Raw genomic sequence first — 18,888 nt, 5'->3', positions numbered from 1 at the left:
TCTAAATTAGAACAGAAAATATTTATCCATCAACAGATTGTAACCCCAAGTTAAGTTTTGAAACCATGACAGCTGGTAAAAGAGTGTTGTGGTTTGTTGTTTTTTTCCATTTAGACTTTTAGATATTCACAAAATAATTTTTTAATTGCCAATTTCTGAATTAAGAAACTAGTGTTGTATAAATTTTTACCACGTAATAAAACCCGGAGCACTTCAATATTACGTATCAGTTATCTATTAAGTATACTAAACTATGTTACAATGTCAGCTTTAGTAAGATAAAGATTACCATATACAATTAATTCATTGAATTCTGACATAGGTGTCACAACCTGATTTGCATAAGCAGAAATTTATGCAAAGTAAAGAAAAAAATCTTACTGTTAATACCATTATTCATATTAATGTGACACGCATAAATTTTAGTAACACAGGTTTACTCCACACATAACTGCGTGTTGCTATTTTGACCGTGGATCAGAGCTCAGACAAACAGTTCAGTTATGCAGACTTAAGAAATATTAATGTTAGTGGATGCCAGTGAGGGCAGGACAAGCAGTCTTCAATTTTCCCTGTGGAAATAAAAGAAAATATTGCACTATTGCTTTAGGTTTGGTTCCACAGTCTCCCAACTTCCACAGATGACAAAGGCCAGTTCATTGACATTATTGTGTTAAGCCATCAAAATATGCCTGTTTGAAATCTTACAACTGGTATTAATAGAAAAATAGCATATGAGTGTATGCACAGAGGAAATCGATATAGTGAAAATGTGATAAGAAAATAAATTTCTTAACAGCAGATAGAGGACATGAAAAAACATATTAAGAACTAATTATTATATTGAATGTAGATAATTTGTTAAACAAATTGAACAATAGAGTGAGCCAGGATCCTTGCTTTCAAATCATTTTGGTTTTGCCAGAAGTCTATATCCTTTCATTTTATTCTAACATGATGGAGAATATTCCTAATATTCAAACTGTTTTTCATGTCAGGAAAACTGATTACAGGTTACAGAAAAATACATTTTTTCCAGCATTCCACTGTTGGTTGTGTCATAGCCTGTATTTCTCATTTCACATGAGTTTTTTTGGTATCTAGAAGATTTATCCTTCCCAAAGTCTCTGGAAAACATCTTGTTAAATCAGTGAACACTACCAACTGAGATCAGTTTATAACATGTAGCTGTATGAATATCCAAGTCCAAGCTATCATAGGAAATACTGATCTAAAAAAGTTCCCTGATAATTTTAATCTTCATTAGTATAACAAACAGATTATCACCACTGACAACCAAATGAAAAAAGCTAATATTGTGTGCCATTTTGAAGCCTGCATAGCTTTATTTCAGCCTGTAAATGGAATGACACATCCTAGAGAAAGTACCCACAAATATATACCTGCTCCATAAGCAAATGGATTAAAAATAGAAGACATTTTTTAAGTTTATTATATAACTTAGGTAGAAATAGGATTATTCATTTACAGAATAAAAAATCTGCAGTTAAGATTTCATTAGGAACAATTGATTAAAGTAGTGATGTTCCACTTTCCCTAGTTTGCTTAAGCTTTTGATAAAGCAGAGGTGGAAAAATCTACATTTTCTTGGCTCTTTCTCGTTTTTCAAGAATGCAAAGAGCCACAACTTTGCCTACTTAATTCGGTCCCACATACAAAGTTTCACTGAAAGGAAAAATTGCAGAATGGTCACAGCACCAGCTGCTGAAGTTCAAGAAACATTTGTACAATGCTCTCAGACACAGGATTTGAATTTTGGATGGTCCTGCGTGGAGCCAGAAGTTGGACTTAATTATCCTGGTGGGTCCCTTCAAAGTCAGGATATTCTATGTTTGTTGTGTTGTTGTTTTTTGTTTTGTTTTGTTTTTTAAATTCTGAACTAGTGTAAACCAAAACAAGCATCAATACAACTTGAATACATTTATAGATGCATACATACATAGCCATTTCGTTTTGTTCTGTGTCAAAGAGCATTTAACTTGTCTTCTAAGGGAGGAATAAATCTAATGGCCTTTTGGTCAAGTGGCTGAGATTCTGTATGGAGCTGTCAAATATAGCCACTGGTCAAACCTGCATTAGGGAAGATGCTACAGTACATCAAAATAATTTCTAACTTCAGTTTTGACTTCACTTACGTATCACTGCTGATACTGTTATCAAAAAGAGAGAGGGGAACTCAGATGAATGGTTATACTGCTTATGGATTCTGAAACATTCACAATGCTTTGCAGCTTTCCTAATGCAATGCTTCATCAGCTCGGTCAGAAAAGCTGCTTTTTATTTTCTCATCCATCTAACTGCACATTATCTTAGACCTCTGAATCAATCATCCTACCAAAACACTCCCAGAACTGTACACTCTTATTTTTAGCTCCTGAATAATTTATCCCAACACTGCAAGTATTGCAGCTGAACTGTGCCATAAGAAATTGACATAAAAAAAGATGAAGGAGCCCCAACACACACAGATTTCATTGCATCTGATGACTGGTAAGAGTATATTATCTATATATACTTCACAGTTTGCATATACCAGAGTCGGTATAGCTCCAACAGCATTAGTTATCTAACATTTAAGGTCAGCTTCATGTTTTCCATTCACTTACAAGTCCTTTTATTTACCTTTTCCTTCCAGTGAAAACATTCTCACTACCATTTCATACCCTCAGTTTGTGATGCCCATTATGACTCATTTGGGAAAAGAAAAAAAAAAAAAGAGAAAGAAAAGAAAGTCCTCATGCTCCACATGTCTGCTCATTTCTATGTAAAGAGAATGACTGCAGTGATGATCATCAGCTATTCCAGCATCTCAGAGACCTGTCCATTGCCAGGGTTCCTAGTCAGCCAATGATGCCTGGTTTAATTGTTTGCAATTTCTCAGTTGCAGTCAGCTGCACTACGTCAACTGCAGAAGCATACATTAATTCTGGCCTGTAGCACAACATTAAGAATAGTCTTTGGCATTATAATAGAAGCTGCTTGCACAACAAGGATACGAAAGAATTTTCTTCACTAAGGCAAGGGGACTTGCCCCTTACAGTCTTCAAACTATTCAAAAGAGAGAAATTCCTGAGATTAACTTAAAAGGCTGAGATTTGCATAGGTCATAAAAAGAAAGAAATCTACTGGTATTTAAAATATCCTGGTTATGTCTATGTTTTCTCTTTCTGCATAAGTCATCTGTCAAATAAAAAGCTCATCCTTGATATAAGAATACAAGAATTCTCATTACTATCTCAAAATAAAAGCAATGTAGTTTCCTAACATTTATCGTAAAATTGCTTCTAAAACATTGCATCTTTTTGTGAGATGGCAATGGCTATCATAGATAGTCCAAAAAATTTCTAATCTATTCTGTTGCTATTTGCGAGAGCTGAAGTGGAGTTAAAAGGATAGGGTACAAAGCAGAGTTAACATTTCAAAGAACAGAACAAAACAAACTTCAACTCTTTTGCCCATTGCTGGATCATGAGAACTACAAAAAAACTACAAACTCCTAACAGCTATGATTTATACACCAATATAGGATGAGAAATCAAACTTGGAAAAAAACTGCTGGTCTAGGCTTTGTAATACATAGAAAATAGGAAATTACACAGGGACACACAGCACAGTACATGCAAGGAAGCAGAACTCAAACTTTCAGGCTATCTCTATAACCTTCACTATAAAGTTTAAAATCTGAGATCCTTGTGCATAGAGATAGAATACTGTAAGGTATTTCAAAGTCTTTTTGTCTAAATTCTACCTAGTTTATATAAAATAAAGTAATATTATTTTTCTTTTTTAACCAGTTAGTCCAGATAATGAGGCATTATAAAACCTAAGTATTGGATGGACACAGGAATGTGATCTCTGTGTAGTGAATTTTCTTCTTTCATTCATTTTACATGTTTAGAATGCAAATTCTTCTGGGTAAAGATTGTCTCTTTGCACACATGCTGCATACAGAGAGCTACTGTCTCAAATCAATCCCCATCTGTTATTGTTATTAGTATTCCAAAATAGAGCTTGAAATGGTAATTACAAACTACAATGGTCAGCTTTCATAATTGTGCTAGAATTACTTAAGGAAAATATATCATGAAACCTTGCTTTCACACTACTGCAGAATGCACATAAATCAATGACATTTTTGTCTCAGAGAATCAGGATATGCTTTCATGCAGGGTTGTGCATAGGTGTGTGTGTATGTGTCCCAAATACATTTTATAAGCGATTACAGCAAATCAAATCCAGTCATTATCCTTCCTTCTGCTCTACGAAAGTGTAACTTCTCCAGCCCATTTTTACTGGGAAAAGGTCCAGGCCTGCTGGATGCACAGAAGTCTGTAAGATCAAACCATTTCACATCGCAGACAAAAGAGGCAATGGCCAGGTTGGCACATCAGTGTCAAGATGCGCAATGCTGAGGAAGGAGCTGGGCAACAGAAGCATCAAAACAAAGTACATGCACCATACACAGAGTTTTGGCTTGACGCTGAAACAGTGGATGAAGCTCTAATCATGGAGTAAATCTCCATTTCAATTTCCAAATCTTAAAGGGTGAGCCAAATGCTTTCTGTCACACATAATCATTCATTTACTCAGGCTTATCCACTCTTATGCAGTTATGAGTTATAAAGCTATAAAAGGATTATAGAGGTCATCTATTGTAGCTGCCTGGAAAACTTTCCATTTAAACTTTCAACAGAGGTCAGAGGAAGGGAAAAGAAACTTTTATTTCAAATCCTCAATGAAAGGGAGACCACACTGTTACATATTGTTCCAAAGGCTAACTGGAAAAAAAGGAGAGAGGAGAAAGTTTCTTTGTGTCTTGTTTGAAATCACTGGGCTTCAATTTTCAAATACACAGATCTGATATATTGAAAATTCTTTATCAAAGTTATGCTTTCTTTAGAGATCATTATAGACCTCTTACTGATTAACATTCTGTTTCTTAAGCCCAGTAGGGTTATTACTTTTATCTATAACTTTGGTGCATATTTTCCCTTCTTTTGCGCACAATCATTTCAAAACTCCTAAAAGTCTACACCCCAGTTATAAAAAACATCATTTAAAACACCATTTTCACTTTGTGAAGAGTACAAATGATCTCACATTCAGACCTCTTCCTTCTTCAGTGATTATTCTTAAAACAAGGCTATCATTTAAAATGCACTCACCACATCTCACTCATTTACTTGACAGGGTATTTCTTAGGTAGCTATCCTCAGAAGGACTATGTAGCCAGGATAGTCAGTGCACCAAATGTCTATCTGCAGCCTGATGCTATCATCAAAGCTGTCAAGAGAAGAAGGAGCAGACCATGCACTTCTGGAATTGCTTAGTCTGGAGAAGAGGAGGTTCAGGGGAGACCTGTTTGCTCTTGTAGAACTATGAAAGGGGCTTGCAGCAAGGTGGGGATCAGCCTCTTTTCCCAGGTAACAGTGACAGAATGTTAGTGATGTATAGTTAATGGCCTTAAGTTGTGTCAGGGGAGACACAGGTTGGATATTAAGAAAAGATTCTTCTCAGAAAGAGTAGCGAGGCACAGGCTGCCCAGGGAAGTGGTGGAGTCTCTGAAGGAATCCCTGGAGGTGTTCAAGAAGCATGCAGATTTGGCACTGAGGGACACAGCTACTGTGCATGGGGGGATGGGCTGATGGTTGGACTAGATAATTTTAGAGGTCTTTTCCAACCTTAATGATTCTATGATTTGCTTAACAATCATCTCTATTCAGTGTACGTGGCTTCTGAAGAACTTCTGTAAGACCAGTGATTCTCTCCTCACTGAAGAATTCTGGATTTTTGAACTCCTTTCATAGTGTGCAATGATTAAGCACAGGAATACCCAAGTTGCTTAAATCTGTTCCTGTACGTAAACTGTATTCAAAATCTCACTCTTAGAAATTTGCATTTCCCAGGATCAATTTCTTTCTTTCCTTCTTTCTTTCATATAGAAAACTATATACCAGTTACTATAATAGTGTATCCATCAAATTTGGCATCTTGTTAATATTTTTTTCCCTATATCAAGAATTTAAATATGTAGTCTTAAGTGATTGCTACTGTCAAGCGTGTGTCCCAAAGATTTTCTATATGAAACTTATAAGATGGCAAGCATGAAGGAAGAACAATCCATCCTTCGTGCCTTAAAACAGTACAGAGGAAAGAAATATGCACACGTATTTTTAGCTGGGCTTCCAACCTACTGGCTTTGTCACTAACTCTATTTCCTCAAAAAATTTAGCACACTGACTCAGTTAATTTTGGCAGTAAAACAACTTAGATTTTTAATTTATTTTTAATTTATGCAGAGTCAGTTAGACAAGATCTATTTGCAGTGAATTCATGGCAACTATCAATGATTACATTACTGAAAAAATATGTATTGCATCTACTTCAGCTTTCCTAGTATTCTGCTGAGGAATTAGTCATGTAGACTTCAGCTATCCTTTTAGCTACTGCCACACTCATTTTTCTTTCCAAGCTCTTTGGAACTCCAGAGTGTTCTAGGATTTACTAAGAATCAACAGCACGAGTCTGAAACATTTATTGGCCATCTCCCATTCCTTTATATATTATGTGTGTCACCTACATAAATGCATTTAAACTTGTAACTAGACAACACAAAGGTGTCAAAGTCTGCAAAGTGAATGACAAAAAGCTGTAGAAAGCGCTGAATGTCTTTTGCACAGTTCTGAGAAGTATAAAGGGCAGTAGCAGTAAGGGAAATAAAAATCAAACATGCCTAATTTGCTACAAATCATGACATCCAGATATCATTATAAAAATTGTGGCGACCAGCCTAAACCATTACATTTGAGGTTTAGGACCGCAAGTTCAAAGCAGCCAGCAATAACCCTATGAAATGTCATGTCTGAAGAAAAACTCTATTATGGTTTGAAGAAGCCTGGAGAAGAGGAGGCTCAGGGGAGACCTCATTGCTCTCTATAACTTCCTGAAGGGAGGTTGCAGTGAGCTGGGGGTCGGCCTCTTCTCTCGTGTCATTAGTGATAGGACCAGGGGGAATGGCTTCAAGCTACGGCAGGGGAGATTCAGGCTGGACATGAGGAAGTATTACTTTTCAGAAAGGGTGGTCAGGCACTGGAACGGACTGCCCAGGGAGGTGGTGGAGTCACCGACCCTGGGGGTGTTCAAGGAAAGGTTGAATGTTGTGTTGAGGGACATGGTTTAGTGGGAGCTATTGGGAATAGGTGAACGGTTGGACTGGGTGATCATTTAGGTCTTTTCCAACCTTGGTGATTCTATGATTCTAAGATGACAGAAAATACTTTGAATGAGATATAACAGCCTGCATCTGAGCAATCTCACAAAATCTGCTAGTTTCAAGGAAACCACCGTTTCTTTCCAATTGGGAAAAACTTGGAATTTTGGTAATGTTGCTTTAATAAACCTATAAGGGAAGGCAATCATATTAGCCAGTAATAAAAAAAAAAAAAAAAAAAAAAAGCTTTCATACAGGAAAAAATAATGGTCACAAATCACAAAGATATCTCTCACTGATATTTACTCTTTGTTAAATCAGAATCCCATAAACCAAAGGATGCCACAAATTTTGCAGTATTTTGTTCAATCCACTATGTTTAGGGAGGAAGAGAAAGGAAAGAAAGAGTTATTACATAATTTGCACCTTACATAATAAGCTTTCCATATGTTCTTTGATCAAATTAATTTTGGTTTTCAGAAATTAAAATTCCATTGCATTTTTTTCTGGCAAGGAAATCCTTCAGGCAACATTCCAAAGGTATGGAACCGTTAAACATTTCAGACAGCCATCCTATAACTAACCACACAAGCTATACCTGCATTTTAGCAGAACAAGAGTAAGACGGAGCAGCTATATTCTAAAAATAACAAAACAATAATTAAAAATATTAACACTTTGTGATTTTTATTCACTATCATGGTAACTGTTCTCTTGACAGCAAATCTTACCTCTTCTACCTCTTCTTCTAGAAAAAAAAACGCTACCATCCCCTCAATACTTGGTTCAACAAAAGTATTCATGAACTACAGTCTGCACCAATTTTTTTTCACTACTAAAAAATTCAAAAGATGAATTCACTGAATGTAGAAAACATTTTTTTTTATATTTATGCAAATAAGTCTGGTGACTGGACACTATTTCAAGTTATAACACATATAATAAATAACTTGAATTTATGATTGCCTATAAAAACCTCTATTTTCTTCAACTCACCTTTTGCTTCTCTTTCTTGTTGCAGGACACTGCTGTATTACTCAAGAAATACTCAACAATTTATTCATCACCAGTTTGGTTTCCTATTAACCTATTCACAAAATTTGGTAGGAAAGATCTAGTTAAGCAAGTCTTTCCTCCTTAGAGTATTGCAAAACCGTGTGGAAAATTAAGAAGCATTTTTTATAGCTCGGAACATAAAGTATTTCATAACAGTTATTCAACATTTGGCAAAAGCCTGCCATGAGCAATACATTGAAAGTTCCTTCACTGGCAAGAACAAAATGAAACCATCTAACTACTTTTGGTCTTTTTATCTTTCACACACAAAAAACGATACCTATATAATACTGACAAGTCTAAAGAGCTTAATCATCTGTAGTTTGAATTACGAATGTAATACCATACTATATGAGTACTGGATAAATAACAGATTTCAATGGCATCAATGTGTTTAGCTTGTTTCTGCAATTTTCTTTCATTTTCTGATATAACTATTTTAGGAGTATTCCTAACATAAGTGAAAAAAAACACATTTTTAACATTTGAACCAAGTGCAGACTTGATGCATTAGAAAGATTATCTTCAACTTGAAATAGTTAAGGAGGAGAGAGACTGTTTTGAATAATGAAAAACTACTTGGAAAAAGAAGAAAAAAGAAAAAAGAAAAAAAAGATGTTTTTCTTTAATGGAAATCACAGAACAAGAAAATGGTAGGCACAACCTCATATAAAAACTGCTACAGTGCCATGAGAGGTGGAGTAGGAGAACTGACAAGAAAAAACATTCTCCATTAGAACAATAAGTAATTCCTTAATACACGTAGGTCGCTTTAAAAGTAATGCCTCCTATCTATTTCTATGGAAAATACAACAAAGAGCACAATAATATTGTTTGATAGAACAAATTCTCAGCCACAAAACACTATTTATCTACACAGTCACCACTAGCTATTTATTTCCACTAGTAGTGGACAACAACCTGCATGCAGCATTCAAAAAAATCTGCAGTGGTGGAGGTGCCCCACTATTTCACAGGAGCTATGATAGTACTGTTGCTAGGAAAATGTTGCCCGCACAGTCAATCTTTCATTAGCCCAAACAGATGGAAGTCAGATGGTGCCAAATCTGGACTATACAGTGGGTGTGGTAGGACAGCGCACACAAGGACGACAACGTGCTCCATGGTCTTCCATGGTATTGGGCCTGGTGTTACAGTGTTGGAAGAGAAAGGTTGTATTCTTCTCTGACTGTGGAAGGCCTGACTGTGGAAGTTCATGCCTTTAGCTTAGTCAGTGTCACAATGTAGCAATCAGAGTTGATCGCTCATTTGAATTCTAGAAAATATAGAATGATTGCCCCTTTCCTATCCCAAAAGACAGTGTGTATCACTTCACCTACTGAGGGCTGCATCTCAAACATTTTCTTCAATGAGTAATTCATATGTTGCCACAGCACGGACTGTCATTTTGACTCTGGCTTGTAGTGGTGACACCATGTGTCATCATTCGTAATGATGCAATCCAGGAAATCACCATCTTCAGCTTCCCATTGGTTCAAACTTGAATAGTTTTTCTGCTATTCCTTTGTGAGCATTCATGGGACCTACCCGATGCAAACTTTGCAATAATCCAACACTGCCACCATTGTTTCCAACACTGCCACCATTGTTTCCAACACACTGAAGCCAATATTCAACTCCATACGTAGTTCCGTAGTCATAATCCCCTGATATGTGTGGGTGAACTGATCAAGACGCTCTTCACAGTATGACAGTTGTGCATGGCCATCTGGAATGTGGCTTGTCTTTCACAACGCTGTCGCCACTGTTGAACCGCACCACCCTCTGTCTCACTGCGTTCACATCCACTGTTTGGTCTCCATGAACATTCAGCAAGCATCAACACACGTTGTTGAGTACAATGTTTTCCAGCTGAAGAAATTAAATTCCATATCTTTGCTCCATACACACTTCCATATCAGACAGTATTTCACTGTCAGACTGCTGCTCTGCTGTCCATTAAAATGTAATGGAATACTGGTGGGAAGGTTCAACCTCTACTGCCACACTATCAACATTCACCTCTGACATTATGGACCAACAGAATAAAATAGGAGGCATTACTTTCGGAACAATCCTTGCACAATAACTCCCTATAAACTCAGCAAACTTACTTTGTATCTAATTCCCTGATTGATCTGATCACTTTTTTTTTTTTTTTTTTTTTTTTAAGTGACAGCTATTAATTTGCAAACATCTACAAGCAGACTGTTTAATTATTTTGCCTAAATTCAGAATTAGCAATCCATACAGATGCTATCTCACAATTCAAGTAGTGAAGACAAGATCTGTATTTTATCTAAGAAGCAAACTTTTGTTCAAATATTTAAAGAAAACTATTTTTAAAACACTCCTGAGAAACAGATCTACTTCATTAGGAATAACGTTACACCTTTCCATTTTGCTTACCATTTCATCTCCTCACAGCTTTTGTTCCCACAGCAACTGACTTTCTTCATTACAATCTTTTTCTACTCAACTTATTTTTGTAATAAAGCATGAAAATGGAAACATAATAGGAAAAATGGGCTCAATTTGTAGTAAAAGACAACTTTGCTCTTTGGCAGGAAAAATGTAAGAGAAGAGAAAAGTTAAAAAAAATAAAAAAAGTGAGGTGAAAAGATTTCCAAACTATCTGGAAAAGATTTTTTTTTTTTTTTTTTTCAGACTTCAGTAAGCTCCACAGCAGTTTGAGAAATACTGGACCAATTCCAAATATGGTCAAGAAAATCTATGTATTACCTTTCTAAATTTTCTTTTTTTTTTCGTGTGTGTGTGTATTTGGTTTTATGTTTTTATAATTTAACCGTTAATTTAAAATTTGGAATTTAAACATCTTTTTTATTAACTTAGGAAATATTAGTTCCTTCCAATTTCACTTAAAATTAATTTCAATTTCTGTAAGTTCACTTTCTGCTTATGAAGAGTAGCAAAACAATGTATATTTAGATATTGTAAAGGCTGATTTACCTTGTCACCTTCAGAGAAAGTTATTCCATCAATGGCCCTTTTCCAAGTAATCTCTGGAATAGGTTCTCCTTCTGCTTCACAGATGAGGGTGGCTTTCCCATTCTCAAATGTGGTTTCATTTTTAAGTTGTATTATTTGAGGCTGTACTGTTAAAATACAAATTATATTATTCACCTTGCATAAAAAATGTAAAAATATATTTTTTTTTACTTTAAAAAAGTGCATTTATATTCATTTACTTCAGTTTACCTAAAGGTTTAACATGATCATCTATAAGAGCAATCAACTTTTCTGATTCCAAGTTGCAGAACAGCTACTTCTCTGCATTTGACAACCTGAACTCTCGTCTAAGCATGGCTGCTAGACCCTGGGCTGCCTACTCCCTTGCTTCAGTTCAATGGGATAAGCCCTTATCAACAAGGCCCTTGCCCTGACGGCCCTGTCATTGTGCTTTTCTCCTGGCTTCTTGTGTCTTAGGGAACAGGACATTTCAGGAATGAAACAAAGACTCAATGTCTCCATGGCAATTCTGAACACGAGTAGGAGTAACTCTGTGTCACAGTAGGAGCTTGGTGCTTAACAACTGGAAAGCAGCTACGCATAGAGGGCCTAAGAAGGTCCCGGTGAACAAGAAGTTGGCCGCGAACCAGCAGTGTGCCCCTGAGTAGAGATGACTCAGAGGAATCTTAACCATGAGTGTAAGTATCTGACAGAGGTGAATAAATGTGGAGACAAGCTCTTCTCAGTGGTGCCAAGACAGGACAAGAAACAATAGACACAAATTGAAATAACATTTAAGAAGAGCAAAACCTTTTTTTTGCTGTGAAGAGTAGCCGAACACAAAAGCAAGCCCAGGAGGCTGTAGAGTCTCCATCCCTGACTGTATTCAAAACACAGCTAGACACGGTCCCAAGCAATCTGCCCGGGCTAATGCTGCTCTAAGCAGTGGGGTTGCACTAGATGACCTCCAGAAATGCCTCCTGATTCACCTGTTCTGTGACTCTAAGATAATCTGTGCTTGTCTTCAAAGACTTGGAATAATACAGGATTATTAATATTTGTTGTGGGTTAGCTTGGTAGGCAGCAGAGCATTCTCAGTGGGATGGATTAGAGAATTAGAAAGGTAAAGATAAAAAAAAACTTGTGGGTTGTGATAAAAGACAGTTATTAGATCAGCGAAAGTTGTGTGCACAAGCAAAGCAACACCACTTCCCATCTTGCAGGCAGATGTTCATAAATTTCCAGGAAAGCAAAGCTCTATCATGTGTAATGGTTACTTGGGAAGACAAATGGCCTAACAGCATTCCCTCTTCCTTCTTTCTTTCACCAACTTTTATTACTGAGTACAACACCATGTACTGTGGGAAAATCCCTTTGGTCAGTTTAGGTCAGCTGTTCAGACTGTGTCCCCTCCCAGGTCCTTCTGCACTCTGAGCTCTTTACTGGTAGGGCAATGTAAGATACAAAGAAGTACTTGGATCTTTCAAAGCCCTTCTCAGTGATAATTAAAACATCACTACATTATCAATACTATTCTCATCACAAATCCAAAATGCAGCGACATATGAGCCTCTGTGAAGGAAATTAACTCTATCCCTGCTGAAATAAAGTCAATATTGTTTACCTTGAGTCTTTAGAAATACCTAACTGCCTTACACAAACGGAGTTTAACAGTATCTCCTGATAGCAAACATACTGTACTATTAACACTATTAAGAAACGAAAAGTCCTGACACAATATTCTTTATGTATATATATATATATATATATATATATTTAGCTACTCTGTAAATTGGTGAAAAAATACATTTTTTAAAAGTCCAGAAACTGTTCATATTCTTCAGATCATTCCAGTTTACAGATACTGGTACAGCTCTCGAGCTATACTGTGTCTTGACAGGCTATTTACATTGCAATGCTACTTCCAGTTAAATAGGAACACTTCTTAGAGGACTGGTCTGTACAATATCATAAAAGAACTCAGCTGCAGAACTATGCATAGAATATTACTCTCTTCCATTGCATTCAAGTACCTTCATAAAAAAAAATGTGTTGGCACTATATATTCAGTCATATTTAACCACTAACAAGCTTCTCCAAATATCTGCAAATTGAATGAGACACACATCTCATTGGAAAACCTAATATGTAACCCTGTAATAGAAATATGATTCAATATGTTTACATTTAAAAACAGTGAGCTAGGTTTCTATGAGTAAATTTAATTGTATATTTTCCATGCAAATATTTTGTTTTTGATGAAATGCTGCTAGATTAATAGTCTACATGAAGCACAAAATAAAACAGTGAGTGAATGCATCTTCTAATAGATTTTTAGAAGTATATACTATGCAGAAATGTAATCACGTTACGTTCATAGATCAGAAGGGGAAAGAGAGTCATTCCAGTTAGAAGGGAAACTAGGATGTCATCTTTTCCAACTCCTTGCTCAAAACCGATGCAGCAAACTCTGTTCAGATCCGACTGATCACAGATTTGTTGAGGATTATCTTAAAAAAAATTCCAAGAATAGATTACACGATCTTTCTCACCAGCCTGATGCTGCAGTCCTATTCTATGAGGACAATCAGATCAGATTGATCACAGATTTGTTGAGGATTATCTTAAAAATTGTCCTCACAGCATAGATATTTTTTTTTCCTTATATCTGGTATCGTTTTTCTTTTTTTTTTTTTTTTTACCACTATTGAAATTTATTATTAGTGTCTCACAGATACTGCATTTTGTATCACCAAGAAAAATGATAAAACCAGGTTCAAATTTGCTATATCCAGATAGATCATCTTCTTTCATTTCTACCACATCATTCTTGATCTCACTTCTCACTCCTTATCTCCATAGCCATTCAGTTGCTTGTATATAGTCTGTTCATCCTTGGCTATTACAAAAAATCTACTTTATGTTAACTGTATAGAGATGAAAAACAAGTAATATTTTCCCTAGCAAAGTAGTGCTCTAATATCCTTCATTAAGATAAATCTAAGGTGAGAGACTCTCTGCACAAGAAGAAAATATCCTGCGAGAGCAGGGTCTCTATAAATATCAGTTGGATCCATCTTTATTTAGTACATTACAAGGCAGTAAGCAAAGCATTAAGGTAGGATAGCAATTCAGTTGAGAAAAGCTGTAACTGCTCTCAGTAGTATAACTAAGGATGCTACTTTGGAGAAATAAGCAAAGAAGAATTTGAGATAATAGATAACATCATAATAATTATAGTATTAACTCTCACTTCTAGGATCATTCAAATGTCAATGAAACATTCTATGATACTAAGCTCAGATACTCTATTTCTATAGCCATGCCTCCTGGCTATAGTATAAACAATTCTTTCTTTCTTTTGATATATTATCATTCTTGAAAACAAGGAAAAATGTATGGCAGATACATCATCCAAATAAAAGCATCACACGTAGTATTTTATGAAAGAAATTTGCAAAATTTGGCATTATCTTCATCAGAACGATTGTTTCCCCACATATACATGACAATTTCATTTTCTCAGGATGATGCATCTTCTTCCAAAGTATATAATTTAAAGTATTTATATTTTTATCTCTCTGATTTATATTCTAAATTTCTTTAAAGTCTTCTTCAAATAGATTATTAGAAGGCAAAGTTTTAACTTGACATTTTAGACATGAAGGCTGACATTTAAAGGAACAAGCACTGATTAATCATCAAATGTATCTAGCTGACAGTTATTACTAGGAAGAAGAGCTGAAAACGGGAAAAGATATTATTTAATTGCTTAATTTTAATAGGTCACAAGCTATTGACTAATAGTTTGACAGCTTTTAAATTACATTTTGGGCATTAGAAAATATTAAAATACTTTTGCATAGAAATAAAAAAACATTTATTCAAGAAAGCAAATACTACGACTGACAGAAATACTGAAATGGATTTTTTTTTTTCAGTTCTTAAACTGTTCTTTTTAAACTGACATGATCATTTTCAAACTGAAATGGTATTTACTTTCAGTATTCTAGCAAAAAAGAAACAGATGAAAATAAAGGGTCTTGGACTGTCAGTCCAGAAGACCTCCCGGCCTTTGCTAGTTTCTTTGGTCAAAATTATGCTTCAATTGAAGCATTTGTGTTATAATCATGGAATCACAACATATGCTGAGTTGGAAGGGATGCACAAGGACAATCAAGTTGTACTCCTGGCTACACATCGTACTACCTACAAATCAAACAATATCGCTGAGAGCATAGTCTAAATGTCCCTCGAACTCTGACAGGCTTGGTGATGACAACACTGCCATGAAGAGTCTGCCCCAGTACCTAACCACCATCTCAGTGAAGAATTTTTTCCTATTATCCAATCTGATAATAATGTACTTAAAAAATTCTTAACCAAATGATCTGACCGAAATGAAAGTAGGCTTGAGCACTTCAGAAAGGAATTACGTTTGAAAAAGGAGTTATGCTTGAGCTTCATTAAAATGATTTTACTTGGAAGCCAGCAGTACTGCCTTTGGACATAGTCCTGGGCAACTTGGTCTAGGTACCTCTGTGTGTAGCTGGGGACTTGGACCAGATGACCTCCAGAGATCTCTTCCAAGCTCAACTATTCTATTATTCTCATCACAGTGCTCATCACTACAGATGTTACTTTTGAAATATTAGCAAGAGTGATGCTGCCAAAGAAAGAAATAACATTTGCTGGTTGGAAAGTTTGTTCTCTGAGCAGAGAAGTCTGGTCTTCAGATCTCTACCACTTCCTCAATAATTTAGTTCAAAATTTCCTCCTTGGTCTCTTCTGAATAGATTTCAAACACGGGGAGAATACCTTATAAACTGACAGTTTATGCTCACTGCTGTGTACTTTACAGCCTCCCCTACAAAGCTTAAGAACATGGATAGCAATCTGAGACTCTATATCTGTTATTTGCTATTTACAACTTATTTCTGGAAAATATATATATTTTAATGAATTCACAAAGTTCTACCCATATCATTAACAAGAGATTCAGCAGAACAAATAGAAAGCTTGAGACTTTCCTGATTATATCCCTTGAAAATAAATGCTATCAGTGCAAACATGGATTTATTATACGGTGAAATCATTGCCTGATATGCTGTTTTCCGGCACATCCACAGCTGAATCAGGTAGCAAAACTGCAACTCTGTCCTCCTGAAAATTGCTGGTACAATTTGAATTTTGTACATAAGCTAGAGCCCAACAAAGAAATATATAAACAATTGATTCTCGAAATTTGAGTCCTGTCTTAAAGAAAAAAAAAAGAAAAAAAAAAACCAACCTTGCTCATACATTAGGACTTGATTTAGCACATGATAAATGCACTATTGTGTATTACTAATTTCCACCTGAAGGGATTTAAGGCTTGTCCTCTGACAGATATGGCATAATCACTTTTATAGACAGCATCATTTTTATTTGAAGAATTAGAGTTGTTTCACACAGGTAAGAAAGGGAAGAAGGAATACAGAAGGCATATGAATGTTTAACACTGAATCTTCAATTGATGACTTGCACTTCCTGAAACTGCAGCTGGCGTAGGGATGAGCAAGCACAGATAGTTTTATAAACAAGTACATAGTATTCCCTGGGTGGATATATCAGTAGATTTAAACAAAGTGCACCTACACATGTATTGAATGCTACCACAGAAAACAAAGCAAAACATACATTTATCTGCTTGTTAAGATGAAAGAAAAATAACTAGATGTGTTCAAGGCACTGGAAAAGTAAAACATGTGGCTATAAAGCTTGAAAATAGTGAAAAATGTAGGCAACCTTAACACCACATTTTCAGTATAGATTCTAGCCTGCTTGGTTAAAAGGTCCAGAGCTTCTGAGAGCAGAAGAAAGCGAAATATTTTTATTTTAATTATTTGGAATAAGCATAAGAGGGGAAAAGTCAGAAGAGGTCGTTTACATTTTCTATCTTCTCATCCGTCTGATGACAAATCATACAGGAATGACAGTATATTCTTTCCACAATAATCAATTAAATTTACATTGCACACAGCTGAATAAATCTTCCTGCTATACAAGCTTCAGATTATACTTAAGAAAATCTGGGAAACAGAAATAGTATGTGGTCAGACGATACTATAAGCATGATCATTAAGAAATCTTCAGTGTCAGGGATTTCCCCTCTCCTCTAAAATTTATTATGGAGAACAAATAAAATGCAGCAATCACAGTTAAAAACTGAAGGGAGCAGGGTGGAAGTATGTAGGACTTTATATATGTGTTATGGTTCCAGAAAAAGTCTGGATAACAATTTGATATGAAAATAAAATAGCTTTTAAAACACTGATACCTGAAGCAATTAAAAAAAAAAAAACAAAAAACAAAAAACAAAAAACAGAAACAGAAACCAAAGTCACGTATGGAAAATGAACATCTGCAGATATTAGATGGCACTATGTTGACCACATCCATACCAAAATGCAGAGTACAAGGAATTTAAAATGGTGAATTCCATAACATTACTGTTATTATTACTGCTTTACAGTTAGCATTAGAGTCTTCAATACTGCCAGAGCCCTGATGTACTCATGGAGACAATAGTCTCAAGAAGCTTGAATTGTAAATTAAGATTAGAGATAGCAGGTAGGTGAGATAAACAACCTAATAGAGTGGAAAAAAAAATACATGTAATTTAATAGGTTATTTTAACATAAACTGTCTGTTTGTGAGCTACCGAGCTATAATAATTAGCCATCTGCCTTGCCATTTTCAGCCTGCAGTTTTTTCAATGCATTTAAGGGGAAGAAAAGTATAATAATGGTTGGCTGTACACACATTGGCAAGTTTAATCTGGGTGAAAGACACAAAAGAAGGAGAGTTATTAGTAGGAGAAAATACAGCAACTCTGCTCCACATTTTCAGAGAGGTGATTTTAGTAAAGGAAATATTAGACTAAAATCCCAGTGAGCTTTTAAGACTACAAATGAGGTAAGAAGCTTATTTTCTGATACAAAGCCAAGTCAAACAGGCTCCATCCAGATTAAGCAAAAGAATTACTTTTTTTCATGCAAGAAAGAAACTACCTAAGGATTTTAGGAGCACAGGATGTTGTGAAAGCAAAAAGGAAATACAGATTCAAAAGGACTGAACAAACTCATGATATCTATTTAATCAATTAATTTTGCAAGAATAAAATTTAAAAGTGCTTTATTTTCACTCTTTCGAAAAGTAATTCAGAAGATCACTCAATCACCACAGAACAATAAGTATCCCAATGTTTAGGCAACACATCTATGTATGTGTATGTATATGGAGGACTAGAAACTGCACAGTCTGGAACAATTAGGAGCTTCCCAGGGAAAGACAGGGAAAGACACACAGACAGTCAATCTGTTGAGTTTATAGATGGCTTCAGCCTCAAGCTTCAAATTCAGAAAACAGCATCAACCAATCCATCAGCTTCAAGTGAAAGACATCAGGTTAGCCTCTTCTGTTGGAACTGTTTTGCTTTGTATAGGTAACTACTAGTTTTAATAGGGATGCAAAATTTCATTTCCCATTGTCTTCAGTACATGCTTTAGATGTTCAAATATAAGTGATCTTCCTCTCTACTAAAGGCTGTATTTAATTATATAGTGTAGAGGTACACTAACAATAGATTG

The 18,888-nt window shown here is 35.5% G+C and overlaps 1 protein-coding gene across 1 annotated transcript in view; it reads right to left on the bottom strand.

The window, feature by feature from the left end:
- Positions 1-18,888, bottom strand: part of NCAM2 (neural cell adhesion molecule 2) — a 127,512-nt gene that overhangs the window by 91,780 nt on the left and 16,844 nt on the right. Inside the window, exon 7 of the mRNA XM_042809654.1 lies at positions 11,258-11,403. Within this exon, the coding sequence (XP_042665588.1) occupies positions 11,258-11,403 (146 nt within the window). The remainder of the gene's footprint in view (positions 1-11,257; positions 11,404-18,888) is intronic.

This window comes from Centrocercus urophasianus, unplaced genomic scaffold (genome assembly GCF_019232065.1).
Source record: "Centrocercus urophasianus isolate 14NV4802_14NV808 unplaced genomic scaffold, USGS_Curo_1.0 seq_12, whole genome shotgun sequence".
Classification (NCBI taxonomy): Eukaryota; Metazoa; Chordata; class Aves; order Galliformes; family Phasianidae; genus Centrocercus; species Centrocercus urophasianus.
Note: the sequence above shows the minus strand (reverse complement) of the source record. Positions and strands in the feature narration are given on the sequence as shown.